Below are 23,534 nucleotides of genomic sequence, written 5' to 3'. Positions count from 1 at the left end.
TTAATTTTCTTTTTAATCTTTAATTTGTAACGTTTTACGCTTCTTTTGAAACTAGAATTACACGCCAGCAACATCTAGTTTTTGTTTTACAGCCCCGCAAAGTTTTTTTTACGTAAAAAAATAAGCTTGAACGTCAACTTTCGGTTTTAATAAAAAAAAAAAACTAAAAGTGATCATGTTCTTCCAATTTTTTTAAAACATCTCTGGACTGTCCCCTTTCTAATGGTGTGCAATATGCCATGAAAAGTAATTAGTAACATCACTAATTTTCAAATTTTCTAAACTTAGTCACAATTTTCTAATATTCAACAGATGAAAGAAAAACAAGTTTTTGCGTAAATAAAACTCACAAGCAGGTAAAATTTTTAAATTTCGTAGGTTTTACTTGAAATAAAAATAATACATTGCATTTGAAACATTTATTTCATAATTTTTACAAATTCTGCTCAAATTGTTCACCCCTGTTTCGAATGCAGGCCCGACATCTTTGACGTATTGTTACAGTTGTAGTCCGAAGCCGTATTTCGTTCTTAATTGTACCGAAGGCCGCTTCTATGCGTTGTATTAGTACCTCCCTCGTTGGGACTTCTGTGGCGTATACTAGCTCTTTGGCACGTCCCCAGACATAAAAATCTAACGGAGTTAAGTCTGGGGAACGTGGAGGCCATGCAATAGGCCCATCGCGCCCAATCCACGAATTGGGGAACACATTATCGAGGTATTCCCTCACAGTTAAACGCCAATGCGCGGGACAGCCGTCATTTTGAAATACTATGGGCACATCTTCATTAAACACGGGCACCTCGGCCAATAATTCCGGCAGATCATTTTGCAGGAACTCTAAATAATTATCGCCATTTAAGTTATCAGGCAGGTAGTGCGGTCCAATTACCTGATTCCCAATCACTCCTGCCCAAACGTTCACACTAAACCGTCTTTGAAAAGATTGCTGTCTTTTGGCATGTGGGTTTTGCCGTTTCGGTGCCCAATGGTGTAAATTGTGCAAGTTAAGAATCCCTTCTCTGGTAAATTTGGATTCGTCAGTCCACAGTATTCTTTTTAAAAAATCAGGATTATCCACATCTGTGTGTAACAAAAACCGACAAAAGTGCATTCGTCTGTCAAAGTCGCCACCCTCAAGACCTGCAACAACCAAAAATCTTTTTAATTCCCCTTGAGCAGTAATTAATTGCACTAGAAGATTATGGATACCTGCTAAACAAAGGCAACGTCAAACAAAGGTTTTAAATTACGTACCTTGAACCGGAGTCTCGTGGAATGGATATTTTTCGTTTTGTCGAAGGACTTTCCACACTTTCCATATTGAAATATCAAGTTGTGCCGCCACATATCTAATGCTTCTTGTGTCGTCTTCCTCAAAAAGTGCCAGTATTCTCTCGTCCACTTCAACATTATGTCGCACAACATGTCCCCTTGGTTCATGAAAATTGACACTCCCAGTCTCGCGTAAACGTCGGTATGTGTCTTGGAAGACTCTGCGGCCAGGTAATCGTCGACCAGGAAAGCGTTCCTGGTAAAGTCGTTGCGCTGCACGAGCGACACCACGGGCTGCACCATAAACCATTATGATGTCCGCATATTCCTCGTTAGAGTATGTCGTCATTGCAACAACAAAAAAGTCAACAAAGTTTAACAATAACACCAAAAGTAAATAAAACGTAACAAAAAACAACAAAACTTAACGAAAACTAAATAAAAGAATCGTGGAGTACAGTAAGCTAGCACACACGTTAGGCAGCAGAGGCAGTGATGTCTCGACTAAAAAATAAGATGGCCGCCGTGTCGACGCGACGCGGGGCCCGTTCGCGATTGGTTCAAACAGGTTTGCACTATGCAAGAAAGGAATAGAAGATAGATTTCGCTTCACTAGAGTGAAAAAACTATTTTTGCCTGTTTAAACGAACAACGGGCGTATAACTTTATGAAAGAGACAGAAAATGTCATCTGCCTTGTGAATTGTGAGTGTTATTTACGCAAACCCTTGTTTTTCTTTCACCTGTTGAATATTAGAAAATTGCGACCAAGTTTAGAAAATTTGAAAATTAGTGATGTTACTAATTACTTTTCATGGCATATTGCACACCATTAGAAAGGGGACAGTCCAGAGATGTTTTAAAAAAATTGGAAGAACATGATCACTTTTAGTTTTTTTTTTATTAAAACCGAAAGTTGACGTTCAAGCTTATTTTTTTACGTAAAAAAAACTTTGCGGGGCTGTAAAACAAAAACTAGATGTTGCTGGCGTGTAATTCTAGTTTCAAAAGAAGCGTAAAACGTTACAAATTAAAGATTAAAAAGAAAATTAATTAATACTTAACAACTTTATTTTTTATTAAAATTTAAATGTAGAATTTTTACAATTTTTAAAAAAACAATTTAAAATCAGTATAAAAAAAACCGTTTGAGCAAGATTTTTTTACGAGGGCTGAAGAGATAGCCAAAGACCCCTCCAATCATCAGATTCGATTTGGCACACGATGCACCAAACATCCTGTATATATAAATGCAAAAGTTGATGGATGTTTATTATTACTCAATCACGCCAGAAAGGCTTAAAGATTTGGATGAATTTTAGCACAGATTCAAGAAAAACGACCGGTTTTTGTTAACCATGGTTATAGAAGGTATTATATACATATACTTACACACGTCTGCAACACATTTTATAACGGCCAATCTGTAGTAACTACTTTTTCGGGTAGTTAGTTCTATTTAAAGATTTATGTCCAGAAGAATTGTTACCAAACTTCTAGTAGACGTAATTTTTTTTTTACGAAAAATTCATTAACTTTTTTAATGTGTTACTAACGTGCTGCAAAAATGACAAATATTTAAGAAATCCTAATATCCTAAAATATAAAAAATAATAAGGTAATAAAATGTACTAATACACTTCTATGTAATTTGGGAATTCAATTTTTTTTTTTTTTTTTTTTATAAACAATTTTGTGATAATAGTTGTCGTCTATTGATTTTAATAAGAACAGAGTGTATTTTGTGAGTTTTAATTATTTTGACATTAAAATGTAATGCCATAATATGTTATGTATTTTAGTGTACTGTGTTAATCTGTGAATGAAATGTATTAAAATGTGACGAAAGTTTCATCTGTCGCGTATTTTAATCAGAACTAAGTATTTTGAGAATTTAAATTATTGTGAAATTAAAATGTTTATCCCATATCTTTATGTATTGTAGTTTAAAGATGTGAAACTAAAAATGTTTATTAAAATGTGACAATATAGTTTATGGATGTCGTGTATTTTAATCAAATTAAATATTTTGATTGAATTTCGTCTTTTTTTACTATATTCATCATTCTCATCCCAACAGTAAGTGCGTTCTGGTTGTCTTTGAAAATCATGAAGAACTATAAGGTATCAAATTAAATCAATCAAATCAAATACACTTCATTGTACACCAAAGACATAGCAATAAAAAGAAACAATTGAAATAAAGAATGAAAATGTACAATAGGCGGCCTTATCGCTTAAAAGCGATCTCTACCAGGCAACCTTCCAAAGTACACGAAGTTAAGAAAATGGGTGTTAGAGTGTACACCAAATAATATTTAAATAGTAAACATAAATTACAAAAACAGATAAATAAAGTATATATATAACTTACTTCACATACGTACACTTCTATAAGTACATATTAAAGGAAGTTGTGAATGAATGAATGAATGAATACACTTTTATTGTACAGCAAAGAAAAAAAAGTAGTTACAAAGATATAAATACATATGAAGAGAGTACAGTTTGGTGGCCTTATCGCTACATAGCGATTTTTTCCAGGCAACCAATGGCGTAAAAGGAACAAACATAGAAAAGAGGTAGGTGGTACAATAAATAAGATTTAAAATTATACAAATATATAAATAATATATATATATATTTATAATATAACTATATTTATATATATATATATATATATATAAATATTTTACATATAAATACAAATAAAATATATAACATAAATACCTATATAAATATATAACATATAACATCCTCAATTTATATGAAATACATAAATAATTAAAATTACACACTTAAAATGATCCGCTTCAGCGATGTTCGGCTGAAAGAGACAATGATCCTTCACTAGTTTCTTGAAGGTCCTAATCGATGTGCCTCACGGATATCTAACGGCAAGGCGTTCCATTTGGCGTTGTGTTAGTTACACCATTTATAACTCAAGAACGGCTGGACCAATTTTTATGATATTTTATTTTGACGTGACAACGTCTTATTAATTGGTTTGCCGGGTGACACTTCAAGAAACTGCGTTACGCTCCGCTCACGTTATGCGCTCACAATGAGAGCGAGTGAGAGGCACGCGCCTGCCTAAGAGCGAGAGAGACAGACATAAAAAGCGAAAGGCACGCGTCCCTTTGTAGTAAACGCTGTTTCATTGTACGCAAATGCATTGCAAGTTATTGTATGTATATTTGTAAATAAATACGTATGTATGTGTAAAGGTAAAAATAAAATTTTGTTAATATGAAATTCAGTGCGAGATTCTTTGTATAAATTAATGTTTTAAATATAATTCTTTGTATAAATAAATGTTTTAAATTGTTACTATTATTTCATCCTTCTTCCTACTATACGAATGAATATTCACATTAAAATTATTTTACCACTCAAAGTCGTTGTCACGTAAAACTTTCGCCCGTATACCGACTTTACAGGCAACCAATTTTTTTTTAGTTTTGTTGAATATATATATATATTACTGAAATCCTATTCTTCAATGTAAAACTTTTTTGGATTTCTCTTAGTCCGGAATAAGATAATAAGTATTAAAATATAACATTCATCAAAAAAAAAAAGATCGCTGTGCGAAGTTCGCCGGGACAGCTAGTAAATCAAAAAAAATATAATAGAATATATATAATAGGTATGCAGGTTTCCTCGCGATGTTTTCCTTCACTGTTGAAGAAATTGATATTTAACACGCACGTAATTTAGGCAAGTTAAAGTTGAGTGCCGGGATTTGAACTCGGTCCCTCCGAAAGTGAAGCATAACCATTCGCCCGTTACCGCTTTTGCAGTAAATAACAATATAAACCTTAAAACGCCCTGTGCGTATTTTACAGCTATTTAAATTGCAGATTATTGGCACTAATAAAACCATAAATGAATAGATTTTCAAAAAGCGGCCGATGTCGTTTGATCAGTGGCGTGCAATTCACAAAAGCACTGACTACCCCAAAATTTATAATAATATAATAACATAACTCGTATAGTAGGAGGATTTTTGGCGTTTTTGGCAATATTCCCACTGTATGCATACCCTGGTTAGAAGCCCAGTGTACGCCACTGCGTTTGAAAGGTTATTTATGTAAGCGCAAAACTTAAATACAAATAACTTCTTGTTGATAGAAGTGGGGATAAAAAAAAAATTAAAAAATGATTATGGAAGAATATTTTATTAGAAAATAGAAATATTCAATTAATAACATGAGATAACAGCTTACATAACTACTGGCCGATAAAAACACAATACATCCGTAGTAACAAACATTACCATGAGCTCTCATAGTGCATCCTAACGTTAAGGTGGATTTAATAATGATTGGACATAAAGATGATAGCTTGTCTTATTATAATTCTTAAAAGTAAAATATTATTATACAATATAAAAATCCCTTTAATAATAAATAATGTTAAAAAAATATTTTATTTAAAACGTGTTTTACTAAATACAATATTAATAACTACTTCGTTCGATCATAATTTTTAACGCCAGAAATTTAACAAATCCAATCTAAAAACATCCGATGACCTCGTTAATTTAAAATTCATTTATTTCAAATAAGCTTACTTTGTAGACACCTTCGGAACGTCTAGTATGTCTGTTTGTAGTGACTCTACCACCGGTTCGTAAGGCAGATTCTATCAAGAAGCCGCCAAGCAACTCTGCAACTGTTTTTTGTATTGACTAAAACATTTTTTTTTCTTTTTAACGTATTCTGAAAGCGGAACCGGATGCTTTTATGCCGGACCTTGTCATAGAGTATATTATGGCATTGTGGATAAAGATAGCACTACTAAATTGAATCTGCCATCAGAAAATTTTGAATTAAATTAATCAATCATCGGTTAAACGTATATAGGTATATATATATTTATTTTATTTCTTAGCTTTTTAAGGGCAACCAACAGTACTATTACACATAAGGGTAATGCCGTTTTTTTATATCACATATATATAGCTTTAAGTATATATATATATTTATACCGATTATCTATTTACAAAAATACATAAACAGAATCATCTTAATTATCGTATCACAGAGGTTTTAGGACCTCTCTCCTTAACACATATATACTGTTTAAATTAAACATGGTGCTTTAGATTAGTCACCGGAGTCTCCATTGCAAATTCGGGGGCTATACGAGGGAATTTGTTCCACGGTAATGAGGACGATCGTAATAGAGTGAATAATGTTGTGGAGACAATCGTTAAAAATTAAAATAACATGTTGTTATTCACAGTTATATCATTAATTGATCGCAGTATTCTTAATAAAAGAACTAATAATACTGTTGTCCCTTCAGTAATCACTAAAACGGCCTTTGCTAATAAACAATTTAAAAAACAATCCAGTCTTATATATAACAGAATTAATAAAGCACTTAATATATACCAATTAAAGTCTTACGATTGTAAAACAAAAATTACTCAATGGTTACAATCACTAACATATGAAAAAACTGAACTCCTTTTGCAACTGATAAAGTAAGGCATTAAATTTATTAAGGTTTATTACTTAAGTAATAATCAGCCTCACGCATATACACGCACGCGCGCACGCAAGCACGTTCTCACACATACACACGCACGCGCGCACACTCGCACACACACACACACACACACGCACGTACACATAACATAATCGCACTCACACTGCATGTTTTACTCGCATGTCAGAAATTAAAAAAAAAAAGTAATATATAAATAAATTAAGATAAAAATGTGTTTTGTAATGGAAGAGCGAGATCTTTTGGCACAGGTTTTAAACTTAACAGAAGTTCTCCGCCTTATCTGCTATTGTTTTATGTGAACAAATAAATTTTCATTTCAAATTTCATTTCATTTTCATTTTCATTTCAAATTAAAGGGACAACGCGAATCAGGCAAGATTTAATTTCTCCTATAGGTGTAAAGAGCCTTTTTAGATTTATTACGTATAATTTGAATGCACAAAGTTTTATACATGTCAAAAATCGTCGATCTTTCCCTTCACACATATTATATAAAACGTACGTGTCGTACGTACACGTAACGTATGTGGTTTTTATCACTGTAACGGGGGCAACCTTTTAGATTTACAACATAAAATTCTAAAGAGTTATTTTATACCGTCCAAAAACATGGGTGTTTCCTGTCATACATATTATACAACATAGGTGTCTTAATATATACCTAGGTGGTTTTTATCACTGTAATTGGGACAACCGCTAATAAACTTAATAAAGTGTGGCCAATCTCATATAAGGTCAGATTTAATTTCGTTTAGAGGTTTATAGAGCCTTTTAGATATACAACATAGAATTCTAAAGAGCTATTTTGTACCATCAAAAAACAATTTTGTTTCCTGTCTCCCATATTTTATACAATGTACGCTTTTAGTTATTTATGAGAACTTTTTTATCACGGTAATAGGGACAACCGTTGATAAACTGAATAAAGTTGTGGGGACAGTCGTGAATAAATTAAAATACCGTTCAGTTCTCTACGTCACGGGTAGGTTAGGGCGAACGGGGATACATTCTCATACCCGGTAATATTAAATTACCTTTTGAGGTATTAAAGGCGTTTATATAATTGCTAAGTAAAATTCTTTCCTGGCAAGTCTATAGCATCCAGAGTTTTGTATACATCGAACATAGTCGGTCTCTCCTGTCTCATGTATTTAGTGCAATGTAGCCCGATGGATACAAACTCTCTACACAGTTGCGGGTTCGAATTCTGTATAGCCTGTAGGCTTCGGTCTTCTAGAGATGCTGTAAGAAAAAAAAAATTAAAACAAACCGTTCTAGTAATAATTGAGTCGACCGTTATTGTTACGATCGTCGTTTCAGTCAATGGTCTTCTCGCGAAAAGCTTCGACCAACATCTTAAGAAGCTTTCGCTTGGTTGGATCAAGGGTCGGATACAGAAGGCAGTAGTCCTTGAAACGGCGCGTATTGTGAAACGGAGGTTCCTCACAACCCTGACAGCCGGTTGCTTGGGCATTCAAAAGCCCCACAAGACGAGGGTGGTTTTTTTTTATAAATTTTTAATGGACTTTTTTTAAGCAAGCATTGTTAAGAAATAAATTATAGAGAATAAATTTATACTAAATATTTTAGAATCTGAACTTACTAATAGTCAAATTTATACATTTAAAATTTCGACCGGAATACAGTTTAATGGCAACACAGCTGGGCAGCTAAATTAAGCATTGCGGTAGTAGTTCCCGGACGAGTTGCTTAATAAAAAGCTTTATTACAACTAAAACTATAACTAAATGTTATCTAACGCAACTTTACTGCAGATCGTTAAAATAACTGCTCAAGTGCAAGTAGGATTTTAGGAAAGCGAAACTATTTCGATATATCCGTTGACTGTTTCTACCTAAGAAGCATATTTCTACCACTAAAGAAACTTATTTCTACCATTACTTACCAAAATACACGCCCCTTTGAAAATTGGTGCGTATAATCGCTAAATAACAACACCGGTCTGGAACGATCTAGAGCGAGTAGGGTTGTAGCTATCCGAGTATATAACTCCGCCATAGCCCGATATATCAACAACTGGCGATAGAAGGCTCAGAAACAAAATAATCCTAGAAGTACCTATTTCTACCACATATACTTATTTCTACCACAAAATAAACTTATTTCTACCATTACTTACGAAGATCCACGCCCCCTCTTAACAATTGGTGCGTATAATCGCTCAATAACACCACTTATCTAGATCGATCTAGAGCAAGCAGGGTTGCAGCTACCTAGAGCGAATAACTACGCCATAGCCAAATATATCGACAACTGGCGATAGAAGGCTAAAAACAAAATCCTTGAAGTAAGAGTATTTCTACCACAGATACTAATTTCTACCACAGATACTTATTTCTACCACTACAGAAACTTATTTCTACCATTACTTACCAAAATCCACCCCTCTCTTGCCAATTGGTGGGTATAATCGCTCAATAACAACACTGGTCTAGAACGATCTAGAGCAAGCAGGGTTGCAGCTATCTAGAGCGAATAGCCAAATATATCGACAACTGGCGATAGAAGGCTTAAAAACAAAATCCTTGAAGTAAGAGTATTTCTACCACAGATACTAATTTCTACCACAGATACTTATTTCTACCACTACAGAAACTTATTTCTACCATTACTTACCAAAATCAACGCCCTCTCTTGCCAATTGGTGGGTATAATCGCTCAGTAACGAAACTGATCTAGAACGATCTAGAGCCGGCAGGGTTGTAGCCATTTCTATCATAACCACGCCATAGCTGAATACATCAACGGCTGGCGATAGACATCGGGAACGGAGATACTCGTCGGGTAAATATGGACGCGTGCCGTGTACTCTGAAGCAATATAGCATTTGATTAACATGTAGTTCACTACGCACTAAGAGTTCGCGCCGGAAGACAATAAATATGACATTGGATAGCTACTTGCAAATTTGAGCATTATTTTGACAACCTTCTTCGAAAGAAATCGGAATTGCTGTAGGTTACTTACTGGCCAAAAGCATGCGAGCAGCGGCCGGTAAAAGTTGTATGAAAATCTCTCGTGTAGTTTAAAAATGGAACGTTCTTTTACTCTGTATCATGACAAGATTTTTTTCCTCCTGGATTTACACAGATTAGCCAACCAAGGTTTTCACTGTTTTTGAAAACAATGCACTGCATTGATGAATATTCGTAAGTAATTATTAATTTACTGTATTCTTTGACATGTGCCCATATACTGTAATTTATTATTTATGAATTGTATTATTATAAACATTATTTCATAATTTTAATTAATATTATTGTACTAGCTTTTTACTGTAACACCTCATTACGTGTATCAGCAAATAAATAGAAATTGATTGATCGGATTGCAAACAAAAATGACTGAATGAGGATTCTGTATGTTATTAATTCAATGGAATATCCAAACTACATAGTAAAAAGGTGTAGCCTAAGCCCCGTACCCATGTCTTACCTGGAAACTTTTAAATGCGTCCGGTCTTCTCCGTACGGCCCCTTCCTAGCGAGTCCGAAGTCCCCTATTTTGGGCTTCGTACATTGGTCCAGTAGTATATTGGCTGGCTTGATATCGCCGTGTATGAGAGGTGTGCCGACCATTGTATGTAAGTACTGAAGACCTCTGTGAGATAAGATATAACCTAGCTATAATCTTCATCCGACCACTACAGGGCAGGGGTCCCAAAATGACAAGAGCTCAGGCTGCAGTCTAACATACTGGCCCAGTGCGGATTGGTGGACTCCACACGCCTTTGAGAATATTATGGAGAACCCTCAGACATGCAGGTTTCCTCAGGATGTTTTCCTTCACCGTTGAAGCAAGTTACATTTAAAACGCACATAACTTTTTGTATCTTGCATATTAATATTGAATGTAAGTTTTTTTTGATTTAGTTTAGTTTTTGAATTATTCCGTTATGTTATAGTGTAGACGGGTCATAGTTACCAAATAATAAAAAAAAAAACTTAGATGTACGTGCTGGGATTCCAACTCACCACCACCCTATCCCCGAAAGTGAAGTCGATGTTCTAATTAGAAGGGTAAATTAAATTAATTAATTAATTTAAGTGGAAAGGACGGAGAGTAACACATGCTACTTTTAGTCCTGGAAAAAGAAGTATTTAATAATTTTTCTACAACTAGAAACTGGTTGACTTCTCTAGTCTTTACATGTACTATGGGACTTCTCTTCTAAACAGGAATGAGCGCTTTCTCCAATTAAGCTACGGCTCTCCTACCGTCGATACCGAAATTAGTATATGCCTTTCACATCTGTCTTATAGCGTCTGTAGCGTCATCTAGTAGGAAACGTTGCAGTTTCAATCTACGTTTTTCAAAGGTCCATATTACAATGAGATGACATTGCTTTTTTGTGTTTTTTATAATTTTTATTTGTGTTTTTACCTACACTTGAAGGAATTATCATTTTTTATAAATTTAAAATTTTATAAATTTATAATTCCTCCAAGTGTAGGTAAAAACGCTAATAAAAATTTAAATAAAACTATAATGGTTGTAAAGTAGTAGCAGAGCTTTCTGTGACAGAGCTCTTCTTCGGAAGTACTACCACCATTTACACCACCAGAATATTTTATAAGGAATGATCCTATAAAATTATTAAATCAGACTAACATGATACAGACTAATTCAAGTGTTTACTTATGGCAGCCCTATTAATGACAAAAGAGCGACACGCGCATAGTACCAATGCCGACGCGTACGTACTGTGACAGGAGTCCTTGATTTTAATTTTGCATGCGATGTTGGGGGCTTTATCTTATTTCTTTCAATAAAAACTATGGCAGTGGTTTTTTTTCAAAGTTGGAAGTTGGTTTTATTTGGAAGTTAACAGTAATATCAGTTTTTATTTGCTTAAAAGTACAACGGTTTTTCTAAAATTACCGTGGACCCCAGAACTGAGATATCCCGTGTCTTGGGGGTCAGTGTCTTTCCATATGTGCATCGAGATTAGAGAAAAAACAAAAAAAAACAGAGAGCATACATATTTGGAAGTTTACATTATCAACATACAATTTATTATGTGTATAACTGTGTGTGTACGTGCATGTGTGTGGGTAAGTGTGTGCGTGTGTGGGTGTATGTGTGTCTCTACCATATTTTTAATTATTCAAATTAATATTCAATAAAATATGTTACATATTTAGTAAATTTACTTTAACGAACGAATTATATTTTCGGTATCTTGATAATTTTAGTTTACTCAAAAAAGTCTAAGAAACATTAAATAATGTACCTCTAAAGCATGTAAAGAAATATTACGGTTTTCGTGTTGCATAAATAATATATATATTATTTGGACGCACCTTCACTTGTCAAAAAAAAGTCTAAAATATCTTTATTCAAGTAGGACCCCACAGGTGGCACTTTTGATGTATACATGAGAATTACACGGTAGTGAGATAAAGGCGATAACCAAATTCGTAGACATAAAACTGAAGCTAAAAGGGTTCCAAACGCGTCCTGGTCTAAGAAGAAGCCAACAACAAACTTAACCGGGTGTTTTTTTTTGTTATCACCATCTCACAATGTCATTTAAAATTTAAACTCGCTTTTCTCGCATTTGATAGTTGGCGTAGGATACACAGCCTATTTACAGTTGTGTTGTTGTTTAAAGAGATATAAAAATACTTAGATGAAGGAACAGTTTCCAGTGAAACCTGGTAAACAAATGATTCTTACCTGGCAACACCATGTGCTATCCAGTACCTTTGTAACCACGTGAGAGGGGGATGTGCTGATTTATGCCGCAACCTTTGTTCCAGTGACCCGCCAGCCATAAACTGATATACTAGACAGGCTTCTGGACCTAATAATAAATGATAATATCTGAATCAATCAAAAATATGTCCTAATCTCGCTAACGGCCAATACTTGCACATACATAATCAAGTAGCCAGGATAATTTATCAACAACTTGCTCTTCGGTATGGCCTTAGGGCGCGTTCATAAAATACGTGAGATGTTCAAGGGGTGGCGGGGGTCGAGTCAAATCTCATCTAACCTTACGTTGGAGAGAGGGGGTCTCGGCATATATCACGCCTTTTTTTTTGATTGAAACAAAGAAAATTATACTAATTTGGTCCATTGGTCTTTCTTTGTACAATAACAATCCAACACATTAACGTAAGAAACCCTCATTTTGAAAAATCGCATGTGTGATTGGGGGATGGGGTTGGGAAATTTCACGACATCTTACCAGGGGGGAGGGAGGGAGGTTCAAAAAACGTAATTTATGGACGCCCCCTTATCGATTTTTGAGATGCCTTACTATAGGCACGACGCGGCGTCAGTTTTTGAAAGTAGCATTGCTCTACTGGGATCGAACGATTATCACTGACAGGTATATTACAGCTTATAGACCTGATATAGTGCTAGTCGATCGATCAGTGCGCCGTGCAATAATTGTTGACATAACTATTCCACATGACGATAATCTGGTGAAAGCTGAAAAGGAAGAAGTATCCAAATACTTGGAACTTGCTCACGAGATTACCGCTATGTGGGGTGTTGAGTCGACCGTTATTGTTCAGATGGTCTTTTCAGTCAATGGTCTTCTCGCGAAAAGCTTCGACTAACATCTTAAGTAGCTTTCGCTTGGTTGGATCAAGGGTCGGATACAGAAGGTAGTAGTCCTTGAAACGGCGCGTATTGTGAGGAGGTTCCTCACTCTGGAGCCCTGACCGCCGGTTGCTTGGGCATTCAAAAATTTTTAATAGTGTTTTTTTTTGCATTGTTAAGAATTAAAAAAATGAAAATCAATAAATTATAGGAAATAAACTACACACTATAATGCTACGTGCGGAAAAAAATAGTTTTTTATGAGACTTTTAGAAAGAGGCAAGGATTTCGCCTGTGCGAGGAAGGAAAACATCTCGAGGAAACCCGCATGTCTTAGTTGCATCTATAATGTTCTCAAAGGTGTCTTAAACCCTTCTCACTGTGGGAGGAGACCCGTGTCCTGTAGTAATATGATGAAGATGATCACCTACTGACCGCCTTTTTTTTTTTATTACACTACTACTAAATCAGCCCTGCAATCTCACCTTGTGGTAAGTAATAATGCGGTCTCGGATGGTAGTGAGCTAGCCTGTTAGGGAGTGTGGCCGTATTCAACCAATTCCCCTAATCCGTTTCTCCGCGACATAATAACGTAACGCAAAATCGCTTAGCTGCACGTCTTTGTCGGTGGTGCGGTAACTAGCCACGGCCGAAGCCTACCGGACCAGAGCAGAGAAAATTCGGAAATAATAAATTCCCAAATCTCCCCAGCCGAGAACCGAAGACGGGACCGCTAACTTAAAACCGATCTCACCCTTCATGAAACCCTTCTCATTCAAGGCAAGAGGTATGCGTCCAGAAATAAGACCTGTAAATGTGTAAAACAACAATTACCTCCTAAACTGTAACCGTATAGAGGCAGGATGTTGTCATGCCGGTACTGGTTCAGGCACATCTCCCCGATCAACTCCTTGTTCTGCGCGTCATTGCTGCTGAGTTTCTTCACTGCAACTAGCGACAGCTTCCATTCGCCTATAAATCATAACCTCCTTATAATAATAAATAAATATAATATACACACAGCGCCATGTAGCCCCAAAGTAAGCGTAGCTTGTGTTATGGGCACTAAGATGACTGATAATTATTTTTATGAAAAACTAGCGTACCCAGCCCGCTTCGCCGGACTAGATTTTGCTTTATTTAATAAACTTACATCATTATATTTTAAATTTAAGTCTCATAATATATTAAATCATTTATTTCTCTCCGTATTCATTCTCTTCTCGAGCGGGTGAAGATCATTATCCACACCCATGTACACCCAACAATAGAATATCATCATAGTAAATAAAAGCTGTATTTGACAGTTCGACAGTTCAAAAATAGGAGTGCTCCGATCGTCACCAAACTTTACAGGATTACTCGCCAGGTCAATCCGGAGATTCCCTGAAAGTTTCATTGAAATCGGTCCAGCCGTTTCGGAGCCTATACGGAACATACCCATATATATATATATGAATAATATACATAAATACTTAGAATATACACATAAACACCAAGACACTGAAAAACATTCATGTTCTTTAGACAAACCTTTTCCAGATGTGGGAATCGAACCCACGGCCTTGGACACAGAAAGCATGGTCGCTGTCCACTGCGCCAATCGGCCGTCAACCTTATACTAAAGGTTCATAGAAAATTTGTGGTAAATTCGACTTAAAGTCAAATATTTATTTATTCAAATAGGCACATAGATGGAACTTTTGATGCGTACATTACATCGTAAATATGACATAGAAGTGAGTTGATGGCGAACTAAATTCGTCAACTTAAAACGAAAGCTACGAGGGTTCCAAAAGCGCCCGGTCTAAGAAGCCCACAACAAACTCAGCCGGTTGTTATTTTTTTTGTTATCACCATCTCACATTGTCATTTAAAACCAAGAAGCAACTTGGTTAGAGCAATAGTTTTCACCAAAGCATTTTTATCGTTTACGTAGTCCTTAATACTATAATAGGACTTTCAATAAAAATAAACTATTTCACTACAGGTTAGCCCTTGACTTATGAAAATTAAGCTTAATTTGCTATACTCCGCGAAAAGCAGGACAATCTGTATGGTGCAATCTATAATTTCTTCAATCCATATATTCCACACCAAACAGATCTTCGGCAATGTACGTTTCGCTCCGAAGACGTAGCATCCTCAGGAGATGTTGACTTTACAATGAATACTTAATTGTTAAGTCAACATAAAAAAAAACAATAAGTTACAATAAGTCTATAAATTACTTAAGAAACTTAAGTTCTCAAGTTATAATAAGTCAATGAGTTTACTTAACATTTATTAATTCTACTAAAATACAGAATGACTAGTGTACCTTTAAAAACTTGTCCGAATCCTCCTTTTCCTAGAAGATTACTTTCGCTCCAGTTTTTAGTGGCCTCTCTCAGATCCTCGTATTTGAGCAATGGAATTGCTGAAACGTTCCTGAGGAATTCGTCATTGAATTTGTCCGGTTTACCATGCGTTGATGAAGTATTCTGTGTAGAATTGAAATAGCTGTAGTAAATATATGCACATTAAAAAACCAATAGTGACATTATTTGTCCGGTTTACCATGCGTTGGTGACGTATTCTGAGTAGAATTGAAATAGCTGTAGTAAATATATACACATTAAAAAACCCCTAGTAACATTATTTGTCCGGTTTACCATGCGTTGATGACGTATTCTGTGTAGAATTGAAATAGCTGTAGTGAATAGATACTCATTAAAAAACCCCTAGTAACATTATTTGTCCGGTTTACCATGCGTTGATGACGTATTCTGTGTAGAATTGAAATAGCTGTAGTGAATAGATACACATTAAAAAACCCCTAGTAACATTATTTGTCCGGTTTACCATGCGTTGATGACGTATTCTGTGTAGAATTGAAATAGCTGTAGTGAATAGATACACATTAAAAAACCCCTAGTAACATTATTTGTCCGGTTTACTATGCGTTGATGACGTATTCTGTGTAGAATTGAAATAGCTTTCGTAAATAGAACACATTAAAAAAATCCCTATAAAAATATTATTTGTCGAGTCTACCACGAGTTGATGACGTATTCTGTGTAGAATTGAAATAGCTGTAGTAAATAGATACACATTAAAAAACCCCTAGTAACATTATTTGTCCGGTTTACCATGCGTTGATGACGTATTCTGTGTAGAATTGAAATAGCTGTAGTGAATAGATACACATTAAAAAACCCCTAGTAACATTATTTGTCCGGTTTACCATGCGTTGATGACGTATTCTGTGTAGAATTGAAATAGCTGTAGTAAATAGATACACATTAAAAAACCCCTAGTAACATTATTTGTCCGGTTTACTATGCGTTGATGACGTATTCTGTGTAGAATTGAAATAGCTTTCGTAAATAGAACACATTAAAAAAATCCCTATAAAAATATTATTTGTCGGGTCTACCACGAGTTGATGACGTATTCTGTGTAGAATTGAAATAGCTGTAGTAAATAGATACACATTAAAAAACCCCTAGTAACATTATTTGTCCGGTTTACCATGCGTTGATGACGTATTCTGTGTAGAATTGAAATAGCTGTAGTGAATATACACATTAAAAAACCCCTAGTAACATTATTTGTCCGGTTTACCATGCGTTGATGACGTATTCTGTGTAGAATTGAAATAGCTGTAGTAAATAGATACACATTAAAAAACCCCTAGTAACATTATTTGTCCGGTTTACCATGCGTTGATGACGTATTCTGTGTAGAATTGAAATAGCTGTAGTAAATAGATACACATTAAAAAACCCCTAGTAACATTATTTGTCCGGTTTACTATGCGTTGATGACGTATTCTGTGTAGAATTGAAATAGCTTTCGTAAATAGAACACATTAAAAAAATCCCTATAAAAATATTATTTGTCGGGTCTACCACGAGTTGATGACGTATTCTGTGTAGAATTGAAATAGCTGTAGTAAATAGATACACATTAAAAAACCCCTAGTAACATTATTTGTCCGGTTTACTATGCGTTGATGACGTATTCTGTGTAGAATTGAAATAGCTTTCGTAAATAGAACACATTAAAAAAATCCCTATAAAAATATTATTTGTCGGGTCTACCACGAGTTGATGACGTATTCTGTGTAGAATTGAAATAGCTGTAGTAAATAGATACACATTAAAAAACCCCTAGTAACATTATTTGTCCGGTTTACCATGCGTTGATGACGTATTCTGTGTAGAATTGAAATAGCTTTCGTAAATAGAACACATTAAAAAAATCCCTATAAAAATATTATTTGTCGGGTCTACCACGAGTTGATGACGTATTCTGTGTAGAATTGAAATTTCAATTTGAATTTCGTAAATAGATGAATAAAAAAAAAATTGATGGAAAGGTTTATTGGTTTCTCCTTCTTTCAAGTCGTAGTGGTACTTCCCCGGACGCGCTCTGTCACAAAAACTACTACTGATAAAACTTAAATGAGACTTTACATAAAAAGTTTTGAAAGTTTTAAATGAATTTATGTGAATACAACGTGTATAAATTGTATATACAACGTGTAACAGAATTACTGAATAATATTGTAGGATGCATGTGTATATTTCATTGGGAATCACTCTGTAAAAATATTAAACCAAGAGAAGAATTATTTTTTCACACAAACGAATTGAAAACATTTAAAGTGCTTACTTATGACAACCCTATTGAAGATAAAAGACCGACACGCGCACAGTAATGTTAAGGCTGTATCTGATTCCTTTCAGTAGAAACGATGTCAATGGTTCGATCAAAAACTACTAGCGTTTCGGTTTCACAGATAAGCTCAGAGACAGTAAATAATGTACTTCTAAAGCCTCTGAAGGATTATTTCGGTTTTCATTTCCACCTTGTATATAATACAAAATGCTTTATTATTAAGTCAGCCGTTTGTAAACTGTTTTATTGGTTGTGCAATAAAGTGAATATATAAAATATGCCATTCATGCATATTTAGATTTGTTACATTACCTTTGTACTCTCCGTATTTGAACTTTCTGTTTGAGTCGTCACCACATTGTTGTCACTTCGAGTTGGAAGTTGGTGTCGCTATAAAGAGATGTTATTTAACAATATTTAGAAGAAGACAGGTGTCCACCAATCCGCTCTGGACAGGCGTGGTGGACTACGGCATAAACCTCATTGTGGGAGGCCCGTGCCCCGTAGTGGGCCGTTAAAGGGTTGAAGTGATGATGATGATAATAAGAAAAAGACCATTATTGAACTTTTGCACAAATACACATAAAAAGGTACTAAGTTTTTAGATATTATATAATTTATATCCCGGGAAATAAAGAGGTCCTACGGGGTTCATATAAACATTTGTTTTTGTAGTATGTGGTGCTCGAGGAAAATGTTGCGAATCCCGTGGACGGCACACAGGACCAACGCATCGATTTTGAGACAGCTTAAAATTCCAAAAAGCCTATCAACCACCTGTCTTAAGAGGATTCTCGAGTACTTCGGTCACATTGCCAAAAGAGATGGAGACAATCTTGAAAATATAGTGGTCACTGGCAAAGTGGAAGGAAAGAGACCTCGAGGACGTAGCCCGATTCGTTGGTCGGATCAAATCCGCACTGCTCCCGACACCAAAGTGCATACTGCTTTAAACGTTGCTCAAAGCTGAGTCAAATGGCACAAAATCGTCCAAAAAGTGGAAGGGGTCACGACCCTCAGCAATGAGGAACACGACGTAGAGAGAGAGAGATATGGTGCTCATGTGCAGCTTAACCGCTGAAACAATCTTAATGTAATTTTATACAAAAGTAGATTACATTCCCGGGAAAGAATACTTTAAAATCCGAGAAATTAAAAAAATACTAGCCTACACGGTACGACTAGAAATTACGATGTACGCGGTAGCAGCCCTAGTCACAGCTAGTTTAATGTAAAATAAAATAAGTTAACAAACGCTAACACGGCAAAACATTTGCTCGAGATAAACACCCAGACCAGTTAGTTGATTATGTTTTATTTAGATTAAGGTGCTGACCACTAAGTGAAGTCGAAAGAACAACATATTTAATATATATGTTCACAGCTTCGCAGTGAAAATAATATTTGTTATTCTATACTTCTATTGTCTTGCGACGAGTTGGTTGTCAGCGCGAACTTTGGAAGACCGTCAAAAAGAAAAAAGTTGCTTATCTAGGGCATGTGCTTCGGCATGATAGATACAGGCTACTGCAACTGATAATGATGGGCAAATTTGCTGGAAAGAGACGCATCGGTCGCAAGAGGAAGGCTTGGTTGCGCAATATAAGGGAGTGGACTGGGATCGAGAGTGCCGCCCATCTGTTTAGCCTCGCGAGAGAAAAGGAAAATTATCAAAAACTGACGGCCAACCTTCACTAGTTGGAGAGGCACCTAAAGAAGAAGATTCGATACTTAACGTTTATTTGCTTAACACGATTCAGTAAAATTTTCCAGACAAAACAAAATGTTCGTTACGAAAATTTTAAGTTAATCTTTTTTAGTTTGTTATTTAAATTATGCGATATAATTTTCTTAGTTTTTTTTTTTATATTTCCTCAAAGTGTAGACAAAAATGCTGATAAAAATAAAACATTTAAATTAAACCCGAAGACCCCTAAAAATTTCCTAGAAAAGAGGGTTTCTCGGGTATGAAATTATTAAATTAGTGAGGATTTTTTTATTTCATTTCACGTTAATAATATTACAGTACTGAACATTTCTAGGTTGCTGGAAAAGTTTGTTTTTAATGTGGTTTTAAAGTTCTTAAAATTAAATAGTTTTCCTAAGCATAAGCACATACAAAAAAACAATGACTTACAATGTATGCTTCTAAACAGTTAATATCAACATCCCATTACATACCTCTTCATACAGCATCACAGGTAGAGGTATAGAAAATTCACTTCCATTGACTTTTTGTGTTTTTTGCTTATTCAAATTTTCTGAAAAAGACAACTTTGTTGATCAAGATTGCCAAATACACAGTTTTTAAATCTTCTGTAGTTGTCCACAACACACATTATGAAAGATGTATAAAAATTTATAATAATATCAGTTTATCCATGAGCTCCACCATAATTAGATAAAGAAGAGGTAGCATCCTACAAAAAAAATCCATAAAATAAAAATATTCCTATGGAATTTTACATCAACTGAATAAAAAGGAAAAGTAAAAACTTAGGAACTATACTGACTTGACTGGTGCAGGGGCTTCCAGATTACCAGAACCGTGAATCCCAAAAAATCTCTTACAATAATTCATCAACTAGTTCTATAAAATAGAAATATTCCTATGGAACTTTTCATCAACTAAAAAGAAATTAACGCTAAAAATTTAGCAAGGCAGAATTACCATCATAAGATAGCGAATGTCTCTCTTTCAAAGTCTTGCTGTCATGTTTTTGCAAGAGCCTATGAAATGGTTTATCCACAACCGGTTTAAGGCATCTCAGAGCTGTTATATATTTCATACGGTACAACAGCATGAATAGTTCCTCTACTTTATGATTCAGCTGAGACCATTGCGTCAGTAACTGTCCCGTTGGAGATATTTCCTGGCGTTTGGCTATCTGCTGTATTTCCTGTAATGAGGAAATTATAAATAATGAATGAATAATTTTATTAAACAAGTGACAATAATACATTTATTTATAAATTGACTATATTGTGTCTAAACAAAATAAGGTTCACTGACTCAAATATTTTTGCTAGTCTTGTTAAGAATTACCATTACATATAATCTATGAGTAAGTGAAATTATTATTCTGTACCCATATAAATTAGATATCACTAGGGGACTATTTATATCTCCTCTGCTCTAATAATATTGTAACTTAATTGTTTTACAAAGCAGTGGTAGTTAATTTACGAATATATTAATTAAACATATAGAAAAAAATAAAAAATTAAATGCAGTAAAATAATTGTTTTATAAATATAACCTAAAATAAACTATTTAAAACTAAATAAAATCTAAAACGTCCTCGAAACCACCGCAGCGAGGCACAGTTCCTATAGAATATAGAATACATATTAATTAAAAAATAAATGCATGTAGATAATATATATATAAATATACTATGACAATACACCCATCTCCATCTAGCCCCAAAGTAAGTGTAGCTTGTGTTTTGGGTACAAAGATAGCTGACGAATATTTTTATGAATATAATACACTATAATAACACCCAGACACTGAAAGACGTTCATGTTCATCATCAAACCCACAGCCTTGGACTCAGAAAGCGGGATCACTGCCCACTGCACCAATTGACTGTCAAATAATAAATAAAATAAATAAGGTGAAGGCAGATAGAAAAGAAAATAATTAAAACTTCTCACAAAATTTCTTTAAATAACCACCCCTTCTAAGATTAGAGAAATTAATATATTATGTTAATATTATGATAAAATATGCATGTAAAAGAAGTGTGTAAAAGAGTGGTGGTTAATGAGAATGGAGGGAAAGAATAACACTTTTAATAGACATATTTTAATATTATTTATACAATATTCAATTGTATTAATAATCACACTCCACAAGTTTTATTATTATCACAATCATATAACAAGTACATGTGATCCACAGAGAAGAAACAAAGTTACACAAATGTGAGGACATAAAAATAAAGTTGCTGAATATTTTTAATTGGTGGACCAGTTCACAGATAAAATGCTTATGTGAACATATCATAGTCCTGGCCTTTGACCTTAAGGTTTCCAAGCTTGAAATATTGAATTTAAATGAGGCAGTACCATGATCGATGGGCAGTGCCCATTTTTGGACTCCTTCCAAATAATAAATGAATCATGGGTATCTTCAATATTACGAAAATGAGGAAAATTATAAGACACTAAAGTCCTATTGTATAATTCGAATACCATCCGGAATTTCCAGTGCGATCTCGCTTGGGCCAGCCATAGCGATGGGAAAAACCCAAATATGTTAAATGAATAACATAATATTGTATGTAATTTCACTTACGTTCACATCAAATGCTTTATACCCCATATGATCCGCTAGCTCCTTCCAATCTTCATCGTTGTCTAGAAGTCTGCATAGTTCCTTATTTATATCGTAAGGTAATTCATAAATATACATTGTTTTGGGGTCACGTATTATTTCATAAACAAAAAAACTGGCACACAAACAACCTAAACAAACACTTTTTGACAACTAAACTTTTTTGACATTTTCGTGGTCGTCTTAGAGTTTGACGTTCGATTTTACATTATGTCAATGTCAGATTAACGGCAGGAAAATATTTTTTTTTAATTTATTTTACGGCCATAGATTTAAGGTCTTTAAGGCTTCGCCATCTAAAACTGAGATGGAGGCTACTAGTCCTTTATCCCATCAAAGACATAACTTATGTAAAAATAATTGAGAGCCAAGTTTCATATTATACATAAATTCCAAATCTTGGACTAGCTGTATAGACTGTACATTAAAGATGTTTGCAATAATATAACTGGAAGACGCTAGGAATAAGTAACAGAACGCTAAATTCTTGTCTTCATCTTTGAAATTATTGTCTGCTGTATATTTGTCTTTATGGCTGTTCTATTATCTCTGCGGTTAGTTTACTATTTCAAACTATTTACAATTCTCGGTTCAACTTCGCATCAATTCAGATTGCAAACCGTGTTATATAACTATAAATTATGTCTGTATTTTTATTTATTAGATTTGTGCTTATAACGCACGGATTCAGCGGATATGTTGGGAGTATAAAGCGGTGATAGCTTAGTGGTCAGAGCTTTAGCTTCCGTTTCGGGTGGACCGTGTCCCGGTACGCATGGTGCACCTCTTACTTTTCGGAGTTACGTGCGTTTCAAGTAATTACATAGCACTTGCTTTAATGTTGACGGAAAACATTGTTGGAAACCTGCATGCTTGAGAGTTTGACTCAAAAGCGTGGGAAGTCCACCAATCCGCACTCCAGCCGTAATCCAGCCAGCTGGCCAAGCTGACTGGATTACGGCTTAAACCCTTCTCATTACAGAAGGAGACCCGTGCTATGTCGTGGGCCGGTAATGGGTTGATATGGTGATGACGGATAAAATAATAATCACAACAACAAAAAAACTAAATGATGTTTACATAGTATTTTTTAATTTTATCTAAAAAATTTGATAAGAAAAACCAATCACATTGTTGTATTTTAAAATATTAAA

The 23,534-nt window shown here is 34.7% G+C and overlaps 1 protein-coding gene across 2 annotated transcripts; it reads right to left on the bottom strand.

Moving 5' to 3' along the window:
- Positions 1–7,088: 7,088 nt before the first annotated feature.
- Positions 7,089–22,515, bottom strand: LOC120634308 (serine/threonine-protein kinase pelle). Of its 2 annotated transcripts, none has more exons than XM_039904805.1 (10): positions 22,342–22,515; positions 20,710–20,938; positions 20,220–20,299; positions 18,351–18,428; positions 15,694–15,856; positions 14,208–14,345; positions 12,495–12,621; positions 10,251–10,415; positions 9,432–9,625; positions 7,089–8,036 (listed from the first exon to the last, which is right to left on the bottom strand). In XM_039904805.1, exons 1-10 carry the CDS (start codon positions 22,456–22,458, stop codon positions 7,861–7,863), a joined length of 1,467 nt encoding a protein of 488 aa, XP_039760739.1. In that variant the 5' UTR covers positions 22,459–22,515; the 3' UTR covers positions 7,089–7,860. The 2 variants fall into 2 exon arrangements, with proteins under 2 accessions (XP_039760739.1, XP_039760740.1); XM_039904806.1 differs by having other exon boundaries at positions 12,522–12,621.
- Between the last annotated feature and the right edge of the window lie 1,019 nt (positions 22,516–23,534).

Source organism: Pararge aegeria, chromosome 23 (genome assembly GCF_905163445.1).
Source record: "Pararge aegeria chromosome 23, ilParAegt1.1, whole genome shotgun sequence".
In the NCBI taxonomy this organism is placed as follows: domain Eukaryota; kingdom Metazoa; phylum Arthropoda; class Insecta; order Lepidoptera; family Nymphalidae; genus Pararge; species Pararge aegeria.
This window is presented reverse-complemented; position numbering and strand designations above follow the sequence as displayed.

Coding starts and splice junctions, on each gene's coding strand:
- LOC120634308 (XM_039904805.1), bottom strand. CDS start 22,458: ATGTATATTTATGAATTACCTTACGATATAAATAAGGAACTATGCAGA. Junction 18,429..20,219: donor CTGTGATGCTGTATGAAGAG/GTATGTAATGGG, acceptor ATCTCTTTATAG/CGACACCAACTTCCAACTCG. Junction 12,622..14,207: donor ATACGGTTACAGTTTAGGAG/GTAATTGTTGTT, acceptor ATTTATTATTAG/GTCCAGAAGCCTGTCTAGTA.